The 20,355-nt window shown below is 39.0% G+C and overlaps 1 protein-coding gene across 12 annotated transcripts in view; it reads right to left on the bottom strand.

The window, feature by feature from the left end:
- The window catches only part of GPR180 (G protein-coupled receptor 180), a 30,729-nt gene extending 10,391 nt beyond the window's left edge, over nt 1-20,338 (bottom strand). For all 12 annotated transcript variants that reach the window (XR_007776742.1, XR_007776745.1, XR_007776753.1 and 9 more), the window contains exons 1-8: nt 20,152-20,338; nt 17,614-17,772; nt 14,424-14,618; nt 10,862-11,042; nt 10,607-10,656; nt 6,921-7,078; nt 560-751; nt 138-215 (exon numbers count right to left, since the gene is read on the bottom strand). Coding sequence is in view for 2 of the 12 variants with exons in the window: in XM_009085305.4 (XP_009083553.1) it covers nt 138-215; nt 560-751; nt 6,921-7,078; nt 10,607-10,656; nt 10,862-11,042; nt 14,424-14,618; nt 17,614-17,772; nt 20,152-20,299 (1,161 nt within the window). In the remaining 10 variants the exon portion in view is untranslated. The remainder of the gene's footprint in view (nt 1-137; nt 216-559; nt 752-6,920; nt 7,079-10,606; nt 10,657-10,861; nt 11,043-14,423; nt 14,619-17,613; nt 17,773-20,151) is intronic.
- Nucleotides 20,339-20,355: the final 17 nt, after the last annotated feature.

Raw genomic sequence — 20,355 nt, 5'->3', positions numbered from 1 at the left:
GCTGTGTGACTAAGACTTTTCAAGTTGCTTTGGGGTCATAGGATTAACAGCCTAAGAGCATGAGTTTGCTAACAAACATTAAACATGAAGAACAACTACTATTCAAATTTCATCTCTTTTATCTTGCCTGTACATACCTTTTCTCTTTGATATTCTCTGAATATTACAGCAATGGTTGCAAGACATGGGTGGCACAGAAACCAGAGAATGCAGGCCTAAAAAAGAAGATGAGTGTAAGTTGTAAAATGACTACATGCCAGCTTAGAAGAAAGAGATGACAGTTACAGGAACTACATTTACATTTCTGTCTATTTTATGAACCCACTGTTTAATTTTCAATCAACATAACGAAAACCACACAATGAAAGGTGGGATTCATGTTTTAAAAAGCTCTATACTCCTTGTCAAATTAAAATGCCTACTTCAGAGTATGATGACAGGGTGCAATGTAATCAAGTCAGACACTTTCTTATGGAGGGAAGAGTTTAGTGCTTCAGTCAACTGCATGCCACGATTATATTTACAGACCAAGGGATCAGTTTGCTTATGCAACCCATACTTTGGCAAAGGTGATGTAGAACTCCCTTTTCAGTGTGCTTCTCTCCACTGTGATAATCTGGTACAGCCCAGCAGCCAGGGACAGAGCTAGGCAGACTCTGAGGCCAATGAGCAGCCCGCTCGCCAAGCCATGATGCGAATGGTAGCTGTGGTGATTTGTGTCTTCAAACTGCTCCCAAATTAACAAGAAGCTCTGAAAAAGAACAGCAGCAAAGTGCACTTAGAGTAAACCAGCTTACATTACCTCTCAACTAACCTTCCCATCACAGATTAAGTTATCTGGTAATGCTCCAATCTACTTGTTAGGGACTGCCATGCTAAGCAAAATAACCCAACAAACTCTAGCCTGAAATGCTTTTTGTTGTGACCTATTACTCCAACTGGCAGGAACAGAGTCTCACTTCTTGGATTCTGTAACTTTTAGAAAGCTTGACAAGTTAAAGTTTCCTCTAATTTGGATAGAGGGAATGTAGCACCTTAGAAAAAAATGTGAAATGATCACCTGCACACTCATCCTACTCTGCAGGAAGACCACTGAAATGATTTCACAGAGCTACAGGGAGGTGTCTCCTTTCACTTGTGATCCACAACCTGTAAAGCTTGTTTCAAAGGCAGGCGACTACGCCTTTTCTTTCAAAATCCTAACAGGATTCACTTTTCTTTTCAAAGATGGGGAAGTAAGAGGGTGGTGCTGCTGCCCCTTTTATACAATAGCCTTAAGGCTCAAGCATTCACCCAGGTTGAACTTGGATCTCCCACAATTCCCTTCTTTGCCTAAAGGATATCCAATTCACATCTCCCACCTCCTTGGAGAGTGCTGCAACTGCCAGGCTATAGGGTGTTCTTGGGTGGGCCACTCTCCACCCCTTCTATTGAAGCTGTGCCATTGTGGAGAAAAGAATTCAGCATCAGCTAGGTCAGAAACGGTGAGCGAGCCTGACTTTGCAAACACCTGGCTCGAAAACCTCCTAGGGTCTAGGAAAGGGAGTGTCACAGGCTCCAAAAGCCATTCCAACATCTGGCCGAGCACTCTAGCCAATAGATAACTACATAAAAGATAGTAACCCCCTTCTTAACTCCCAGCACTGTATCCATCTGCTGTGGAATCCAATTTTCTGGGAGCACTGTGAGAAATGATATTGATATTCTCCAAGGAAAAACAGACTAACAACCACCTAGTTTCTGAGTTTTAGTTGCAAAGAAGACGCCAACCAGTTGCATTAAAAAAATGGGTATTGCTGAAGAACACCTTTTCAGGACTTTGGGAATGCTAACATGGTGTATTCTAATTTAGAAAGTTTAGACTCTCGGAGCATCATGTAGCAGCTGAATGGCATTTTAGAACTTGAATATACACTGGAATCCAGTCCACCTACTGCACATATCTAACTTGCACTGAGGCTTCAGGTGCCTAATAAAGCAGGTTTTTTAAAGAAAGGTAGGCAAATTTGATGAGTGAAGTAGCTCTGAAGGTCTTCAGAAGCAGACATTGTGTAGCTCAATTTAGAAATATGAATGAGTCAAATTCCTTTCTGAACACATTCAAAGGCTTTCTCACTACATAAAGACAAAAAGGTTCCTAATATTAACTTTTTTAAAAAAGGTGTAATCCACCTGTGCCTTCCAAAGGTGGGTGGCCTTGAGTCTCATCAGTTGAGTATTAGAATAATTTGTGCTTAGAATATCCTCAGAGTACTCTCCTACTTTCCCCCTCCCTTACCTAAGGGGGACACAGCCCTGTCATTTCACAGCGGCTCTCACTTCAGTCACTCCTCCACTACATGGATAGAAAATGGAAGGATGGGGGAGGGACACACGTAAAGCATCACTGACTACTAGCACACAATTTGATCAACAGGCTTCGAATGTTCTCACCATAATGATCAGAAAAAGAGTGATTTCAAGCAAACATCTTCAAATGATCAAGCTACTTGACTGAGAATTCTGTCAAAGAGTAAGACTTCTGTCTTGAAGTAAGACTAAACTGCTCCCGAGTACCTGAGATATAGCACAGTGTTTGGTAACATTGTGTCTACAGCACTAGTTTTGGCATGAAATTGATGAATTCCTATCACAGAAGTTATTTCAGTCCAGTTACAACATGCTCAGACAACGAACAATGGTTCTACCAGTTACAGAATCACTGCAGTTTTGTGAACATTTTCCCTTTTGATACCTACATTTGGGAACAGCCACAATATTTAACTTCCCTGGATTGTACATATTCTACTTGAGAAAATAAAAGGCTCCCTGAACTTATGTATAGAATCTTCCTGACTCAAGCACCCAGGGGGAAGCCATATAGGCTGATGGAGACAGAACTGTGATACTGCTCTAAGAAGAAAATATCACTGGAACCTACCTTACCTTAAAAGCCAGAGCTCACGAATGACTGAATTTTCCTTAGTCTACAACAAGAGTAACAGCAAAGAAAAAGGACACTTTCATGGGAAGATGACAAAGAGCTGGAGCAAAGGGATCATGAGAACAAAGCCCAAATCCTCATAGGATAATAGTGTCTGACAGCAGAGTGTGTTCTGGACCAGCCCTTTAAAGAGTGTAAACAACACAACATCAGTTGATCAAAGGCTGTATATGGTGACAGAAATGTGAGATCACAGAAGTCCAGTTTCCTTCAGCTTCATTAGATTATTCCAGAATAAGCAGAAGGCAGAGGTTAAAGGCAGAGATCGAACTGTCAGTGCAACACAGTGTAAACCTGGACAAAGTAAATGTATCATTGCCCTTTCTATGAGCTGGGGCTGTTCTCACTCACCTGGGAAAAGCAGGATCCTACAAAAAACAGTGCTATCAAGTGTTTCTAGGTAAAAACGGACTAGACGATCTGTTTTCAATGAAGAAAAACCTTCACAGACAAGCATGATGTTGAAGTTAAAACCTCTTTGGTTGTGAAATATAAAAAATAATTAAAATTTGAGAAATCAAGGTCAAGGAACTCTAAGGCCTCTTACCTTGATTATAAGAAAGCAAGTACCACTTCACTTAGCTGCAATACCAGGAACAAACTTAAAAACACCAGACATCAACCTGCTGAAGTAGACATCAGAGACATCTTTTGTTGGCAGCGAGCAGAATTATGTTTGAGGTCTGAGAAGAAATCAGGAGGGACAATTCTAATTGTTATCCAGAAGAACAACTGTGCTTAGGCTGTAGACAAAAGAACTGGATGAGAGAGGAAGCTAAAGAGCTGACTCACACTATGTTATGTCCAACATAAAGTCTCTGCTTCTTTGTAAGATGAAACAGAATGACCATCTCCTTGTGTACATGATACACTGTTCAAAATGCCTGGCTTTACCTGTATATAATCCTGACTTATCCTGACTCACAGGGCACACCAACCACTGTCCAGTACTGGCCTTCCTCTTCAAATACTAGAGGAATGGTGGCCACAGATATCATCCTGATGTTCCAGATATACAAGCAGAACCTCCACATCCATATGAAGAACCAGACACCCTTTATGTCATGAGAAAACAATTATGGTAGAACTCCTCCTTCCCTTCACAATGCCAACACTGACTTTATGACAAGCCAAGATAACGTATCAATCTCCAGCAAAGACAGGTTCTCATGGGACAGATCACCCCTGAGAGGCAAGGGGAAGGGGGAAGCAAAAGGGAAATTAGAAGGAGCAGCAAGGCAAACTAGCTGTTTCCAATCATATCTAGTACTGAGTTATCTGATGTCACGCAATGCAGTACAGCAAAAAATGGTTTAGCTCTAAGGTCAGAGGTAGAGCTCATTCTGAGCACACCTAAGAACCCTTGTGTTGGGTGATGTCTAATGCAGGAAGATTCTATGCCATTTTGATCAGGTTCAGAGCAATCAGCTATCTTTCCAGAATCATTGCCTACAGTCTGATCAGACTTAAAAGTGGAAACTGCTCAGGTCTATGATGGGAAGGGCCTGCCATCAATAAAGTTCAGTACAAGGTTTGTGATTCAGCAGCAGAAAGTGGGGTTTTTAATGAATACACAGCAGCCTGGGAATCTTTTATTCCGTGGCTGAAATAAAGAACAAGTTAAGGCAAAGGGAGATGCTAAATGGCAGACTTGTCCCTCCTTTGAGATGTTACCTCTTTGCAGCTGCAAAGACCACAAGACATTTGCTGACTAGGAGGCTGTGTCTACCCGACACTGAAGGCAACACATAAACATAGCCCAGGAAATTGCTAGTGCTTCTGAAAGAATAATAAGAAAAAAATCCATAGCATCAGTACCAAGAGGAGAAAAACCCCTGAAAATCTGCTGAGCAATTTGAACTAGTAGTAGGCAAACAGGCTCAGATAGCTTGCTAGTCAAAACTGCATTTAAGTTGAAGAATAACATGTTTTCTCAGGTTGTCCATTTTCTTGACTTTCCTGAAGAGAAGATGAGGACAGGTATGGGAGAATGTCAGTAAAACTAACATGGTGGAATTTCTATCTGCTGCATTAGGTTAATGCACATAGCTTCCAGCAGCCTCCACAGCAAGTCCTCAGAACATCTCTGATTATCCACACGAAGTGTGTCCCATCTCTGGCATAAGAGGAAGCTGGTTATCCCATAAGAATCTCTGGGAATGATCAGAACAGGAAGAAGGTTATTCTACGTTTTTAGCCATTAAAAGGGCCCATTGAGTCTTCATGGTCAAACATCCGTGCCAATCTGGACAGACCAGTGAAAAACTAGCTAAATCCTGTTTCCCCAAGCCCAACAGCAGCACTCTGTAATCAGGAGAACAAATCTGACAGAAGGTGTATTTTGTATGTACTGAACCATGAGATGGAAAATATCCTCTCCAGAAGGGATACTCTTGGTGTGAGGGAAATTTTGACGGAGACAGTAGACACTGATATGGAAGTGCAAAACTACTTAGGCAATGGCATATTCCAATATCCAGACTGTGTTCCTACAAGACTCTTGCTGAACCTAACACTCCTAACAGTACATGGAGATGTGGTAGAGCTGTGCCTTACTGGTGAAAAGTAAGACCAACAACTGTGCACTAATGCAGCTCCAGTGGTGCTCCAAGAGCATGGACCAGTCATCGGGGAAGCAGCTCATATGTATGATGCCTGCCCCACTTTCACCATAAGTAACAACCAAAATAAGATCAAGCTGATTATACTGTCTTTTCTATGTATAGTAAAGGGAAACAACAATGAAAAAGTTTCCAGTCTCAAGCAACAGAGTACTAACATACCCATACATATACACAAGTGCAGAGGCATGAATGAAATTAAATACTTTAGAAGTCTTCTTTATTACCAGCATGTAAAATTTCTGGTGTTGGATAGGTTCATTCCACCTTACTTTGACACACATCTTTAAATTTCAACAGTCCCATTGACCTTAACAGCCTTTGGTTTATATTCTTAATTAGCAAGAAACACCAGCTCCCAGCTATTCTTAATGTTCTAGAAGTCCACTTATTTAGTTTAGAAGCAGCACTAATTACAGATACTACCCAAATGGCACAAAAATCGTCAGTATAATCTCTTCCTCATTACTGTCTCCAGTTTCTCCCTGCTCTTCTCTTTCTCAATGGTTTTCAGATTCTCGTCTTTATGATGTGATTTAAAAAAATTTGTTTACAAAAGGCACCACCAGGGTTGAATGATTTCCATTACAATTTACTTTTAAGTTACTGGTTTACTTAACTTTCTAATTTATACTAATGGAAAATATTTGAATGAAATTATGTGTCAGACCATTTGTATATTTGCAAGACCAACCCTGCACATGAACCTTTCAAGAATTCCCTTCCTTATATTGATTGAAAAGACCATTCGATGTTCTATTTGAGTGCTTCCAAAAGGAGGGCACTGATGATTTCCGTGTTTTCATGACAAAGACTTTGTCACAGCAGCTTTTGTTGTCTTCCCTCTCATACTGCTGGTTGTCAACCTGCATAATGTAGTTCACAATGCCTCAGCTGTACTGATTACAACTATTTATAGGACCACATTACAAATCAGATCAATAAAATGACAGTGCAAAAATTTTTTTTTTTTACTTTTCTTTTTCAGCTTAGGTTATTCCACTAATCCGGTTCACAGTATAATGCTACAAACAATTGGCACAATCAGGAGTTTGGGAAACTGTGGGAACTTCTTAAGTGGTTTTACTGCTAGACAAAACCTACTGTGGAGCTACATCTTAAATTGTTAAAGTAAAGAGAAGGTGGTGTTACCTATTAGACATACTGGGTGCACATTATGCTGTGGGCTTTTTTCCAGTCTTGATACTCCCTCCCTCCCTCATAAAATTAAAATATTGAAATTATTTGGTTCACAGTTCTGTCATACTTAATAGCAGCTGTATACTTCAGTGTAAGAATGAATATGAAATACAAACCTGTGTAACAACAACTACTACAGCAATGCCGGTAGACGCTGGACTGGAATCCCACTGAAGAGGTCTGCCATGAGTTTTCTTCATTCTGCCTATTGTCCAACCCATACACAGACTCAACAATAAGTACAGCATTTGTATCTGTGAGATTATGTCACACACTATTGAAAACAAAAGAAAAATTAATAAAATTACAACAAAAATAAAGTTTTGGATTTTTCCTATATCAAAGAGAAATGTTCTATATACCCACAAATGAACGATGGATGCTTATGCCTCTGTATTTAATTTTGATGAGACAGATTAGCTGAGGTTGCTTTGCCAGAAAATGTAGCTATTTTGTTGAGTTTTCAGTGACCAAACAGATCACTATCAGCTTTCCTGCAGTTATGCTGCAGATCTGCAAGAACATGGGCAAAGTGCCATGTCTTTCCAAATCCCACTCTTGTGTCAGAGTAGTCTGGGCTCAGGAGTCCATCTGCATAAACAGACTTATAAATGCTAAAGAACTAAAATCATATGTATGTTAATGTTAGTGCAAATATGCAACATGATGAAATGAACTCCTTCCTTCACTCTGAAGAACTTTTGTTCAAAAACCAGATAGTTACATTGTACTTTGAATTAATTGCACTTTGTCTTGAGGATGTAGTAGCTTCCAGAAGAAAGCACAAATATTTAGGACAAATTCCACTCTGAGATACTTAAAGGGGAAAATATAATGAATAACCCTAACACAAACTTCATTTAGATCAACAACTTGTCTGTATTTCATTTTATTAAATGCAAAGTACCTTTACCTCATTTTGCTATGTCCATTTTTACCTCTGTTTGGGAACAATTAACACATACTCCATAAAGTTACATTCTTAATCAGTGTCTCAAACTTGTTTTTAAAGCTGCATCAGAATAAAGAAAACTTTAAGCTAGGATATATCAAAGCCTTTATTTGTAGGCTTGCTGCAGCACTACTGACAGTAGAAAAACCTGAAGATTTCTTTCTGGGTGATTGCTAGCTTTAGACCTGGTAAGTTTTTGACTTAATGAACAATTTTAAAGTTGGTGTTGGGATCTGACTCATTGTACCGGCATAGCAGAGATGTAAAAGAAAAATACATTCTTGCACTATCTATATTGTAAATTTGGTTCAGAAACTAGAGATTGGGCACTACACACAGCAATGCTTTCTTTTTTGCTTCATTAATGTTTTACTTCAATTAAATTTGTTCATTTTTTGTAATTTTCACTTACACTACCAGGTACAAGAATAATATTTCTGTCACAAAAAAAACAAAGCTCTACTTTTATACAACTGGACTGTATTAAAAAAGATAAACATCACATTTACTAAAAATACTGGCAGAGGAAATGTTGCCACTGTACAGAAATTAATATGGATACAAGGGAAGTGTATCAAAAGAAGATAATGTACAATATTTCCCTGACATCCAGCAATACTAGCAAAATAAAGAGCATAAATCAGACTTCAGAACATACTTCCTGGGAAATGCTTGGTATTCTCAGAGTTTACATGCTTAAATGCTTCTTAATGTATTAAGACACCATCACTGTTTAAGATCTGTCAAGACCTTTTAGTAAATACAAGATTGGTAATTCTTTAATAAAATAAACCAGCACTGATTTGGGGCAAAAAAAATGGTCATGGAGTTATTTTCCAATGCTATCTTATTGAGAGACAGTACCCACTAGAAAAATAATTGTTACATGAACAAAGGAATGCCAAACCAGTGTCAGAAATCTAAACTAGAAAAATGACTGAATAATTCTGCGTGTTCTAGGGAGCATTTTCTTTTCTGTCATTCTTTAAGATAAGCTGCCCTACTATAGCCAGACATCATCTCTCCATCATATCATGGATATAGCTACTGCTCTGCTTCAGTGGGGTAACAATTCAAGTGGATTCCCACATAAATTCATGTAAGACAAAAATCCACAACCAGCTTTTTGACATCCTATACATTTTGCTAGAAAAAAAATGCTGAGAAAAATTTTAAAAGATTATTGTAATGTCCCAATATTCAAGGTCAGTGTAAAGTCATGTTACTGAGCTGATACCAATTGTCTGATTTTATCACAATTCACCTTTTTTGACTATTCAACAGACACCATAAAGGCCTTTGACTCTTCACATTTTATATTTACCAAAAGTTAAAAGGACAGCATTTGCAATGCTTCTGAGTGCCAGCATTATTTGTGGGATTTATGCGATTGGGTTAGGTGGTTAATTAGACTGAGGATCAGCTATTTATACGTGGTAAAGACTACATCATACTATGAAAAGAATAATTGCTTGAGATGGCATCTGAACGGGTTTTTAGGAAGATATTCTGGCCACACTACAATTAATAGAAATTTTAACATTTATTTTTCAGTCAGATTTCTGCTACCATGTAGGAAAAATGGTATCATCTTTCCCCTTCAAACTATACTACTTGCCATCAGCCATTCTTCAGAACTGCCACTGAAGCTTTCCACATTTCTGTTCTTACTGTTTTGGAAACCACCAACTTCAGAGACAGTAAGAAAGTAAAACCATTTCTAGCTGAATTTAAGAAATTCAGCTACTGATTCAAAAATAATATTAATTATAATCTTAAATAAATAGAAGTGGGCTTTTTGACTACAACACATATACAAAAAAAAGATCTAACATGAAGCTATTCTCTCTGAAGTTCTGGCTGGATAGTTAACACTGGGGTGGAGTTATGACTACATCCATATTCTCCATTTTATTTAATTTCATGAGATGAGAAGGAATGTTTAATTACACAGTTGCTGGAGTGGCTGCAAGGAGCTGCCAGTTCAAATGGTTAAAAACAAGAAAGAGGCAATTATTGTGGTGCCAGGTGCCATCAAGAGGCTGATAATTCCAACTGCAGCCTTCTAAATGAACTCTACAAAGGGCAATATTTCTCTGTATAGGCTATTACTCCCCAACACTATTACACTACTGCAGTGCTACTTTCTTGGGGTGCTTCAAGCCTGTCAAAAGGAAATGTATTTGCTTGGAATGAACCCCCAATTCTTCAAAGGTGAACTGAAAGAAAAAAAAAAACCCAAATGATCCAACAAGAATGGAGAATGAAGAATGGAACAAGATCAAGTTAGTGCATTTTGGAAAGGTATGCTACAGGAATTTAGTTCCAGTGAGAACTTGGAATATCTATACAGAGTGGAGAAAAATGCTTTGTTAGCATCAAACCTTCACATAAGCATTTTTTGCATCATGCTAATCATAAAATTTGTGCTGTAAAAATTGCTAAATTTGTCAGTGAAATGACAAATTCTATAAAATATGACTAAATTTCCTAAAAAGCTTGCCTTTCTAGATCTAACTCCACAAAACACTTCAATGCATTGAAAGACCTGCTCAGATGATATTCATGTCTGTAAGTGTTCGTAGCAAGGAATCTAGAGACAAAAAAATCCTTTGAAACATCCTAAACAATATCACAGATATGTAAGTTAATTTACAGTTATTCTAAACACAAAACATTTTGTTTTCTGGAGGAGCAATTTTTAGTATTTTATACTGAAAATCAGTATTTTATACTGAAAATCACGTTATGATGTGATCCAGCATCATAATATAGTCCAGCAACAGCATTTTAAAGTGTATTATACAGATTCATAGGTAGGAATATGTAAGAAACAGGGGACGGACTCACATTCTGCCAGACTTCCCATAAAAGGAGCTCCTATCCCATCTCTAGAATAACTGAAAAAAGAACAAAAAGATTTTATTTTTAAGTGGGTGTGTCTTAAACGAGTGTTCTCTCTCACAAGTACATTTTGGTAATGATGTAGTTCAAAAGTCAGTCCTGTATTTTGCCACAATCTCTCCCAGGCAAATCATGCACTGATCTTTACAAGGCATTGTTCTTCAAGTCTAAAGACTGAAAGCAGAAAAGGATCAAAGGTACCTTGAGAAATGCAGATAGTTGGCAAATGCTGAACCAGCCTGCAACAGTAATGCAATTGTCAACACCTTTAATACACCATGCATAGGTCCACGCTTCCTAATTGTTTGCCACAGGGATTGTGCATATATGCAGGCAGTTATGAAGTATGCTAGGACAAGCAGGAAAAAGAATTCATGTAATCCTGTGGCGGGGGGGAAAGAGAAATACAGATTAGTTTTACAACAAAGTGTTGCTATTATGAGCAAATAACTGCAAAAAAAAAAACCCAAAAAACCCCCCCAGTGGGTTATTTTTAATACAATCATTGGAAAATATTTAACAACTGTTACCCAAAAGTGTTAGTACACATAAAAGGTCTAAACCCTAGTCAATTTTATCCAAGAAATTTGGTGAATTTTATCAAAGAACTGATTATTATTTGATCTGATGAAGTATTTTTAATCAGTAATATGTTTTCTGAGCAGAGAGGTTTGCAGCAACTACCAGACTAGTATAAAGTTCACAGTTTCTTCACACAGAAAAATTGGAGCTCATTTGATCAGTAAGTAATATATTTAACAAAGGACTCATTTTTAGCTCTTTTTGCTTGTTTGTTTGATTCGGTTGAGGCACAATCTGAGGTGAGAGAAACCCCAAACAGACTTCTACTTAATCTTTTTAACCACTGGGTGTCACCCTTCCTCCACATAAAGCAGCTTAAGAAGCACAGATGATCAAGTCTGAAAACTTAAAGAAAAGTAGCACAGAAAACAGTAATTCGTTCTTAGCATGCATTTTTTGCACTTGTCTAAAAAAAAAAAAAAGTCCCCAAATTTTTTTTAGATTATTTATAAAACAGAAGTCCTCTAATTTTCAGTCTGGCAGTAGTCTGGTAAAATGCTTCCCTTAAGGCCTGGATCCTGGAAATCTTTTCTATTGTCAGTAAGCTTTGCAACCCAGTTGGGGTTGTTTGCTCCCAAAGGGTCAAAGCTGGTGAGATATAAGCAAAAACAGGTAAAAAACCACTTCTCATAGAAAACTTGTTTTTATTCTCCAACCTTCCTTGAAATTTAGTGGTGCCCAAAGAATCAGATTCTTAAAAAATCTTTTTCTCCAGCAGCAAAATAACTCTGGTAAAAGCTCCCAGCCAGCTCCACCCAGAGACTGGAAAGAGCAAGTATACACATTTCAGTATCTGAGCTGAAAAACATTAGAACTGGATGACTTCTGAATAGTAGCTAGCATTATAGCTTCTGTGACTGCAATGAAGCATTTTGGACATACACACAGGTAAACGGGAGGAAAAGAGCATAAGGTAATGAAAAGGATTAAAAATTCCAGGCCACTCTGCTTCTCTTGTACACCAATACACGAGCATGATTTATCAATGACAAAAGTATTTAGTATAGATCAAATCTTTCTTTCTGCTTCAAAAGATACCCACTGAAGTTGGCAACGACTGCATAAGTAAAAGTTATTTCTCACCTTGATGAGTGAGAAGCCTTGGAAAATTCTTTAGGAAAATCAACTAGCTTTTAACAAACACTAAGCATTTATGACAGAACACTCCTTCCAACCAAAGGCAGAGTGTAGATTATTGGTTTGAGACCAAAAGGGATTAGGAAAAAGCTGCACTGAAAACCCACTATAAAAAATACAATTTTCAACCTGTCCCCTAGGAGCTTGCGGACTTTCAAGGAACCTAGCTGACAGACAAAGTAAAATATTACATGAAATATCTTACTTCAAAGCTCTTCAAAATGCTACCTGTTCAGCTGCCTTTAGAAACCCTGGATTCCAATGACACAATGTCTTACGTAGAAGACCCTACCATATAAAATAAGACTATTTGCCAGGGATCAGAAGTCACGCCCTCTCATCTCTGAAGGCAAATGTCTTAATCACAAGGTGACAACCTCAAATTCTTTCCCATGCTTTCCTTATTATTAATTTAATTTTTGAGATGTTCTATGCCAGGCCACAGCCTAAAGTAACTCAAGTGAAGGAAGACATAACTAAAACCTTCTGCAATGATTTTTAGTATGTAATTTTTAGTTGCCTGCATGAAATAAGCAAGAAATGAAGCTGGATCTTCTCTCTGATACCCTCTCATTCTAATTTTCTATGGAAAAATGGCCAAGATTATTTCCCAGAGATGCATTAAATTAAATTTTAAAGGAGAAAGACAGAGATGAAATGCTCCTCAGATCTTTGAAAGTAGACCAGTGTACAGAGCTTCAGGATTCATGGCAACAATGCAGGTTTTAATTCTGAATTAACAGAAGTGCTCTTCTGCAACTCTCAAAGACATGGCATGTACAGCTCACCTTGCTTCCTACTTGTTAGATCTAAATACATACATCCAGTACATTTACACACCTCCTTACTCAGCACATAAGCTGTTCAGAGTTCTGCTTCCCAGTGCTCAATCTTCCTACAAAACTATTACAGAGCTGAGATGCCTCTGTAGGAGATCTCTACATCACTTTAGTGGGCCATGTGATGCCATGTAACTGCTTTGCCCCTCAATTTAAAATCTTTACTCCTTCTGCTATTACTCCTCTTTGAGAGTAAGTAAATTAAACTAGAATTCACTTCTAAAGGCCAAATTCACCAAATAAAAACTAGCAAGCTTATAGAACTTAAGAAGTTAAAGAGAGAGGTTAAGTCTGATTATGAGCCTTGAAATCCAGATTATTAATGTGCTACTTTCTTGCAGATTCTGCTAAATATTCCAGGGAATATTTTCTTCCTTTCAAAAACTGAGCTGCCTTTTTTCCAACTATAGTCTCATGAGTTCATGAGTGACAGCAGGGCATTTGATTCCGAGCACAGCAATTAGGCTCATCGTTGGTATATTCAGGTTCACTCTGTATAGGAAGGCAGACTAAGCCTACAGAGCCCTTTCCTCACAACAGACCCAGGTGGGTGACATGCTGATGAGGCCTCCCAGAGCAGTGATGCTACTCACTGCAACCAAGAATACATTAGGCTGGATTGTCCAAAGCATACAATTTTATGTAGCCATTTCTTTAGCTGCTGTCTTAAGTTCTTCTTTGGATGCTTAAAGATTTAAAATTATATTTCTCAATTATAACAAAATCAAGCCTGACAAAGCTAATATACAGTCTGTGACTAAGACACTTATAAAGATCTAAACACTGAACTGAAATTGTACTGGCAAAATGGTTTACCGTGCATGTACTATTGTTGCACAGAATCAAGTTTCACACATTTAAGGAATTTCACTAATTAATTAAAATCAGGTATTAAGTTTACATTCAAGTGGAAGATTACAATTTCAACATGTTCAAAATACCTATCAGCAAGGATTTTAACACTGACTTTCCTTGTGCATCTACACTTCTAGTTAGGCAAGTTTTGGAAAGTCAATCTAGGGAAAGGAAAGGATTTTTCTGTGATGACAGAAAATGAACTCAAGTTTACTCTTTGTACAAAACCAGAATATGAAATATAAAAGGCTCTGCTATCCATTCCCCATACTCTTCCAAGCACAGTAAGTACTGATTTGAGTAATCAGATCCTTAACTTACAAATCTTATTTTAAGAAAAAAAATCTTACCAGATTCCCCTGCGCTAAAGTGATCTAATGGATTCCCTTCTGCATCTGGGTTTAGTAAGACCATTTCAAACTGAATATCCTCGGATTCAGAATAATTCTCTTCGCAGGTAAACTTGTCTACATAAAACACATACCATGTTTCCGGATAAGGAATCTGGGACACTGTCAGATTTTGCTCTGTGTGGTTCACAGTCACTTCGGAAGAAAGCACAAAAAACAAAAATAGGAGTAAATACTTGACTAGTTTGGTTTTAGAAAACACATGTTTGAATGAAGATAAAACTTAAATCCACAGCATCATATACAGGTTATAAACCACACACAGTAGAAAACATATTGAGTTTTGAAAGCTATCCGTAACACCAGAGACCAGACCTCCAACTTCAGCTTTTGTTTCAAGTAGGTGTGGAAAAGCGTTGGTGAGGACACTGCATCCCACCTTTCAGCTCTGCTGGGAGGGCTCCCTCCTTCTAAAAGCCAGCGAGTGCAAACTATATCCTTTGCTTAGCATTTTCCATCCTCTAGTTCTGTATTGACAGGATTAGCTCTTCTGTACTACCCACCAGGTACTTCTGCAGCATGAAAAATACCTTTGTGAAATTTATTTGACTTTGCTTTCAAAGATTTAGAGCACCAAACAGGAACAGCTGCATGTGAGCTCAGTAAACACCACCATGCATGCTTTAAAGGTGTAAATCAGTATTATTTCACAGGATCTTCTCTAAACTGAAACACACTGAATTTCAATTGACAGTTGAGGTCTGAAACCATTGTGTAATCAAACTGCACTGATTTCAAATCAGATTACATTTAAAAATGACTACATAAGATACTCATGTTTCATCTTCTTACTATCTTACCACTATTTTTGCCTAAAAACAACAGTTAACCAAGCAGAGTCTCTTCAAAACAAACTCTTGATGCAAATGAAACCTTTGGCTCTCTCTGTTTGGCTGAAACTGCAAGAAACAAAAGCACTGTCACACTGGCTACTGAACTTGAGTGCTAATCAGCTCAATTATTTCTCTGCAGGAATAACTAACAGAATAATTTACCTTAATAGATAAAGATGGCAATGGCTAAGGATGAAGAAAAAATTAATAAAAATATCCACAAAATATGGGTTTTTTTGTGAAAGGCCTTTCTAAATAAGAGCTGCAAACATACAACCTCATTTTCCCTAAATATTTTGTAGACAAAATTTAGAATGAGTTTCTAACTTGAAGCCTACCTGTAAAAAACTTCAATGGAATTCCAATAAATGTGTTTCAATTGCAAGAAGTTATTTTCTGTTCTCTTAAGGTATTAACTGAGCAACACTTGAATCCAGGAAGAATTGTAGTACGTGTCCTTGCAGCAACTGTCATGAGGTACAGACTTAGACAACACACAAACCAGTTGCATATGGTGCTTAATCCAAATGAAAGGCAAACTGTGGCTGACAGGAGTGGCTTTACTCCCCATGTCACCTCTCAGCTGAGTTCTCACACTGTTATTTGTTCCAAGAGTAAGGGATTACACAGAGTGTATTTAATCAGTTCTCTCTCAAATCTGTAAGCTGACTCAGAAGTAGGAAAGCAACTAATTTTGCCCTAGATCAGCAAAGAAATCTAACTCACCCTGTGGTCACACAACTCCAAACAGAGCAGAAAACAGTGAGTACGCTGCTGGGACAAGCCAGGAACAACAGACCAAATGCCAGTTATTCCAGCAGCACTTTTGTCCAGCTCTGATGAAGTATAAGGAAACCACATCCCTACAAGTGACATCTGTGTAAGGTTTCATTATGACAAATATTACATGATCTCTAACTCTTGGGATTCTGACTGCACAAAATAAATGTATTTTAAGTGACTACAGCTTCTCTTTTAAATATACTTGAATGAAGTGTCTAACACTAATTTAATTCTTAGAAGAAAATTTATGCTTAAAATACCATTATGATAAACAAATGGTGCAAAAATTATTATTTCAGTCTGTTTGTCTTCTAGTTATATAACTCAATGGTTCAGTGTTTTACTGTTCTTTCACATTTAGATGGATACTCAAGTTAAGTTTTATCCTGATTAGCTCATCTTTAATACTGTATTAAAAATTTTCTTGCATGTTTTGAACATTGAAGCATGACAGATTCATGCTATCATGAAAATATAATTTTATTTTCGTTTTCTCCACTTTGAAAAATGCCATTTCCATTGAACTGGAGAATGGGAGCCTTCTGACAAGTAAGAAACGTTTCTTTGTAAACAAGAGGCAAAAAGACGATCTACGTATTCTATACTGGTATAACTCTTAGCTCAAACATTAAAAACTGAATGTGAGATTCAGTAACAAATATCAAATTATAAAAGTAAAGGGTGAAATAGCATTAAGTTATAATATAGGAAAGTTATAAAGTAAGGTAACATGATGCAGATTAATTTTTGCAGGGAATAAAGACTTACTATGAGGTAGAAAGAGAAAGTTTACATGTACAAAATTACCCTTTTACTTTGTACTTGGGCTACACACTCCCACCTTACAAGCATTTGCTTCAGAAGTTTAGAAGCAACTGCAGCAGGTTCCATCACTTTGCCTCTAGTTTGTTTTTCATTCCACTGCAATGAAAGTCAAAATTCAAACTCAAGCAAGTCACAACTCAAACAAGTCAAACATCTGACTGTCCCTGTCCCAAGCATTCAGATTCTTTAGTTCTTCAGTTTCTTAGCACAAGGGTATTCTTTGTAAATTCTCTCTCATACCCAAGACAATCTATTATATGGAAAATTTGAAATTAAAATAAAAAACAAACAAAAAGACATTTATTCCAAGCAGAGCTAAAAAAAAAAATAATTCTCTGAACTGAATGACTAAATGAAAACTTCAGCCAAGTATGTACCTTTTCTGAGTTGTGAACATGTGAAAGCATGAATTGGAACCGGTCATAAAGTCTGTCTGTTTCCACCAAAGCCATTGTTTGTCATGGGTTTCATTTTCCAGCAGCACATTAAATCATACCGTGCAAACAAATTCTTCTGAAGTGATCCAAAGAAAGAAATTTTATTTCCTTGTAGTATTTTTAATCGTAGAAGACCAAAGTCCTAGTTGATGCAAAGCCCAAATTCACTGAAATTAATATTCTAAACACAGATAACTTAACAGAGTTTTAAATACACAGTAACTGTAAGGAGAAAAAAACCCAGTAACTCACTTGTCAGCTGAGCTTTAGAGAACTTCTCTGTACAGCTGTGATCTTGGACACTGTTCTCCAGCTTCTGCCATTCCTGTGCTTGAAAGAGGTGAAGTCTAGCTGCTTTTGCCACAGCTACTGCTACGTTCTTGATTCTGACACACAGAACAGCATGGTCACCTTAACAGTTAAAAAACAAAATCAACTATTCTGTCTTGATGTCAGTTACAAACAAACAGTGTGGCACAGATTTTTCTTGTACTTAGCTGCAATACACCTTCATATTACCCTTAATTTTTTACCACTACTTTGTGCTAGAAGTATTTATGGTCTTTCAGAAACAATTTCCTTGTCCCTCACTAAGAAACCAGTGAATGTACAATTGTCTATGATGGTACTTAAACAAACCTTAACTACAGCACAAGTGTCATTAACCTTCTCTACTACAAACAGCCTTCCCTTCCCCCCCCGTTTTAAAACAGACTTCCAGATAATGTTTTTTCCCTTCCTCCTTCCCACCCCAAATTTTATTGCTTTCAAGTTAAAGACAGTCCCTCAATAGTCTCAATACCCTGTTCAAAGTCTAGTATTTTCAAAGTCTGTGGCATGACTATGTTCAAAGTCTGTGGCATGACTATGAGCATCACAGGGCAGCTCTTAAGTCTAACACCAGAAGAACTTATGCGGATGGACTTTCACAATGGATTAGAGCTAAAATACTTAATTATAGATGACAGATTGATGCAAAGAAAATCAAATTTCACAAGTGTTCTCTAATGTGTCAGTCTACCTGGAGAACGGCAGAATGGCCTGAGGTGGAAGGGACTTGAAAGACTCCTTAGTTTCCAACCCCCCTGCTGTGGACAGGGACACTTTCCACTAGACCGGGTTGCACAAAGCCCCATCCAGCCTGCTTTAAAAACTTCCAGGGATGGGGCATCCACAACAACTCCAGGCAATCTGTTCCAGTGTTTCACCACCCTCACCTTAAATATTTTTTTCTCTAATATCTAATCTAAACCTACTTTTTCAGTATGAAACCATTCCCCCTTGTCCTAACACTATAGGCTGTATCTTGACACACAGAAATATTTTAGTCCTTTTAGAACTAGCTCATTTGACAAAATTTACCTTGCCTGAGTAATTCCACAACCCTCAAACTTGTTTTCATAATTTGTTTTATATATTGCTATAGACATCTTTAACCTAGGAGTATCCTAAATTAAAAGGTAGAATTTACTGGAGAAGAAAAGTCAGTAAAATGTTATATGAAGTACAGTTTAGCTAAGATTTTGAAATATTAACAGAAGGTTCTAAAGAAAGTTTCACTAAGATCCAAAATAGTTGTTGGTATTCATGCAGGAAGAGAAGTATTTCTCTGAAAATACGCAACATCAATTTATACAATTATATCTGAACACCTACACCACTCATCTTCAATTCTGACAGTCTTTTCTCAGATTTAAACAGTGCACTGTTTTCCTTCAGATCTATTTGGAGGACTCGTACAGTTAACTTCTAGGACAGTGCTAATTAACTGCTTTCAAGTCCCTTCAGAAGCTATCTCTACCCTATTTATCATTCCTCAGTCAGTATTGGAAGGTCAAGCTCCAACTCTGTTTTGCTTATGTCACGTTCTCCTGCTTCCCGTTAGATTTTGAAGTATCTGCAGAACTGTTCTGCCACGAAGCTCAATGGGAAAGAAAAACAGCCTAAGCTACTGAAATGCTGAGCACATAGGAAAAGCAGGTTGACCAGCACAGCCTGGCTGGATATGGCTCTTGCCATGGTTACACACATCTCTTTCTGTAAAGTAACACTTCTCTAGCAAGCACAGCGGGCCACTGCTATGGCTTTCTTTCAGCAGGATAGTAGTCAGGAATTACTACTAAGTAAATACTGACTAACACTCAGAAATTATGACTAACAAGGAGTTTGTAACACAGGAAAGAAAAGCCATTGGGAATAACCAGGTGAGAATTTTACATCCTGATGCGCGGCGTCACCAAGACCACACAGCGACGGGGCACAGCGACGTGAGGCACCGCTGCCATTTGGGGAAGTTCCAAGAGGGAAAGAGCGATGCGTGTCGCAGTGGGAGCGCCTCTGCTCTCCGGGACAGCCGGCCGGGAGTGCCCGCACGGGCTGGGGGCACGAAGGGAGGCACAGCGCTGCTCTGCTCTCCACCGAGAGCCACAGCGCGGGAGGGGCCGCTGCCAACTGCTGCACCCGGGGCCGCCCCGCCGCGCTCCGGCCACGTCCTGCGGCTGGCCGGGACCCTCGGCCCCGCTGCGACGCTGCCTGGACAGCGGATGGGACCTGTTGCACGTCCCGGCACAAGAGCAGAGAGAAGGAGGAAAAGAGGGAGAGTGCGAGGGAGAGAAGTAGGGAAGGACGGAGAGCTGCAGGGCTGACCCCGCTCCCCATCCGGCGGCCCCTCCGGCCACCACCGGTCCCCCCGCGCCCCAACGGCTCCTGACAGCCGCCCCCTTCCCCGCGGCCCCGTTCTAGGACGGCACAGCAGCCGCTGCCCCGCTCTCCTGCCCTCGGGGCACCCACCGTGGAACTGGAAGTGCGCCACGGGCCGCCACGGCTCCCGGCGGGCGGCGGCGCTGGCGAAGCCACCCCGCAGCGTCTTGCCCGCGGCGAGGCCCCAGCAGCAGCCGGCGGCGGCGGCGCTGAGCAGCCACAGGAGCCGCCACCGCATCGCCGGGACCCGCCGCACACCGGGATCCTCCTTTCCCCCTCCCGCGCTGCCCCCTC

This window comes from Serinus canaria, chromosome 1 (genome assembly GCF_022539315.1).
Source record: "Serinus canaria isolate serCan28SL12 chromosome 1, serCan2020, whole genome shotgun sequence".
Lineage (NCBI taxonomy): Eukaryota > Metazoa > Chordata > Aves > Passeriformes > Fringillidae > Serinus > Serinus canaria.
The sequence above is the reverse complement of the archived record's forward strand: the minus strand, read 5'-3'. Positions and strand labels throughout refer to the sequence as shown.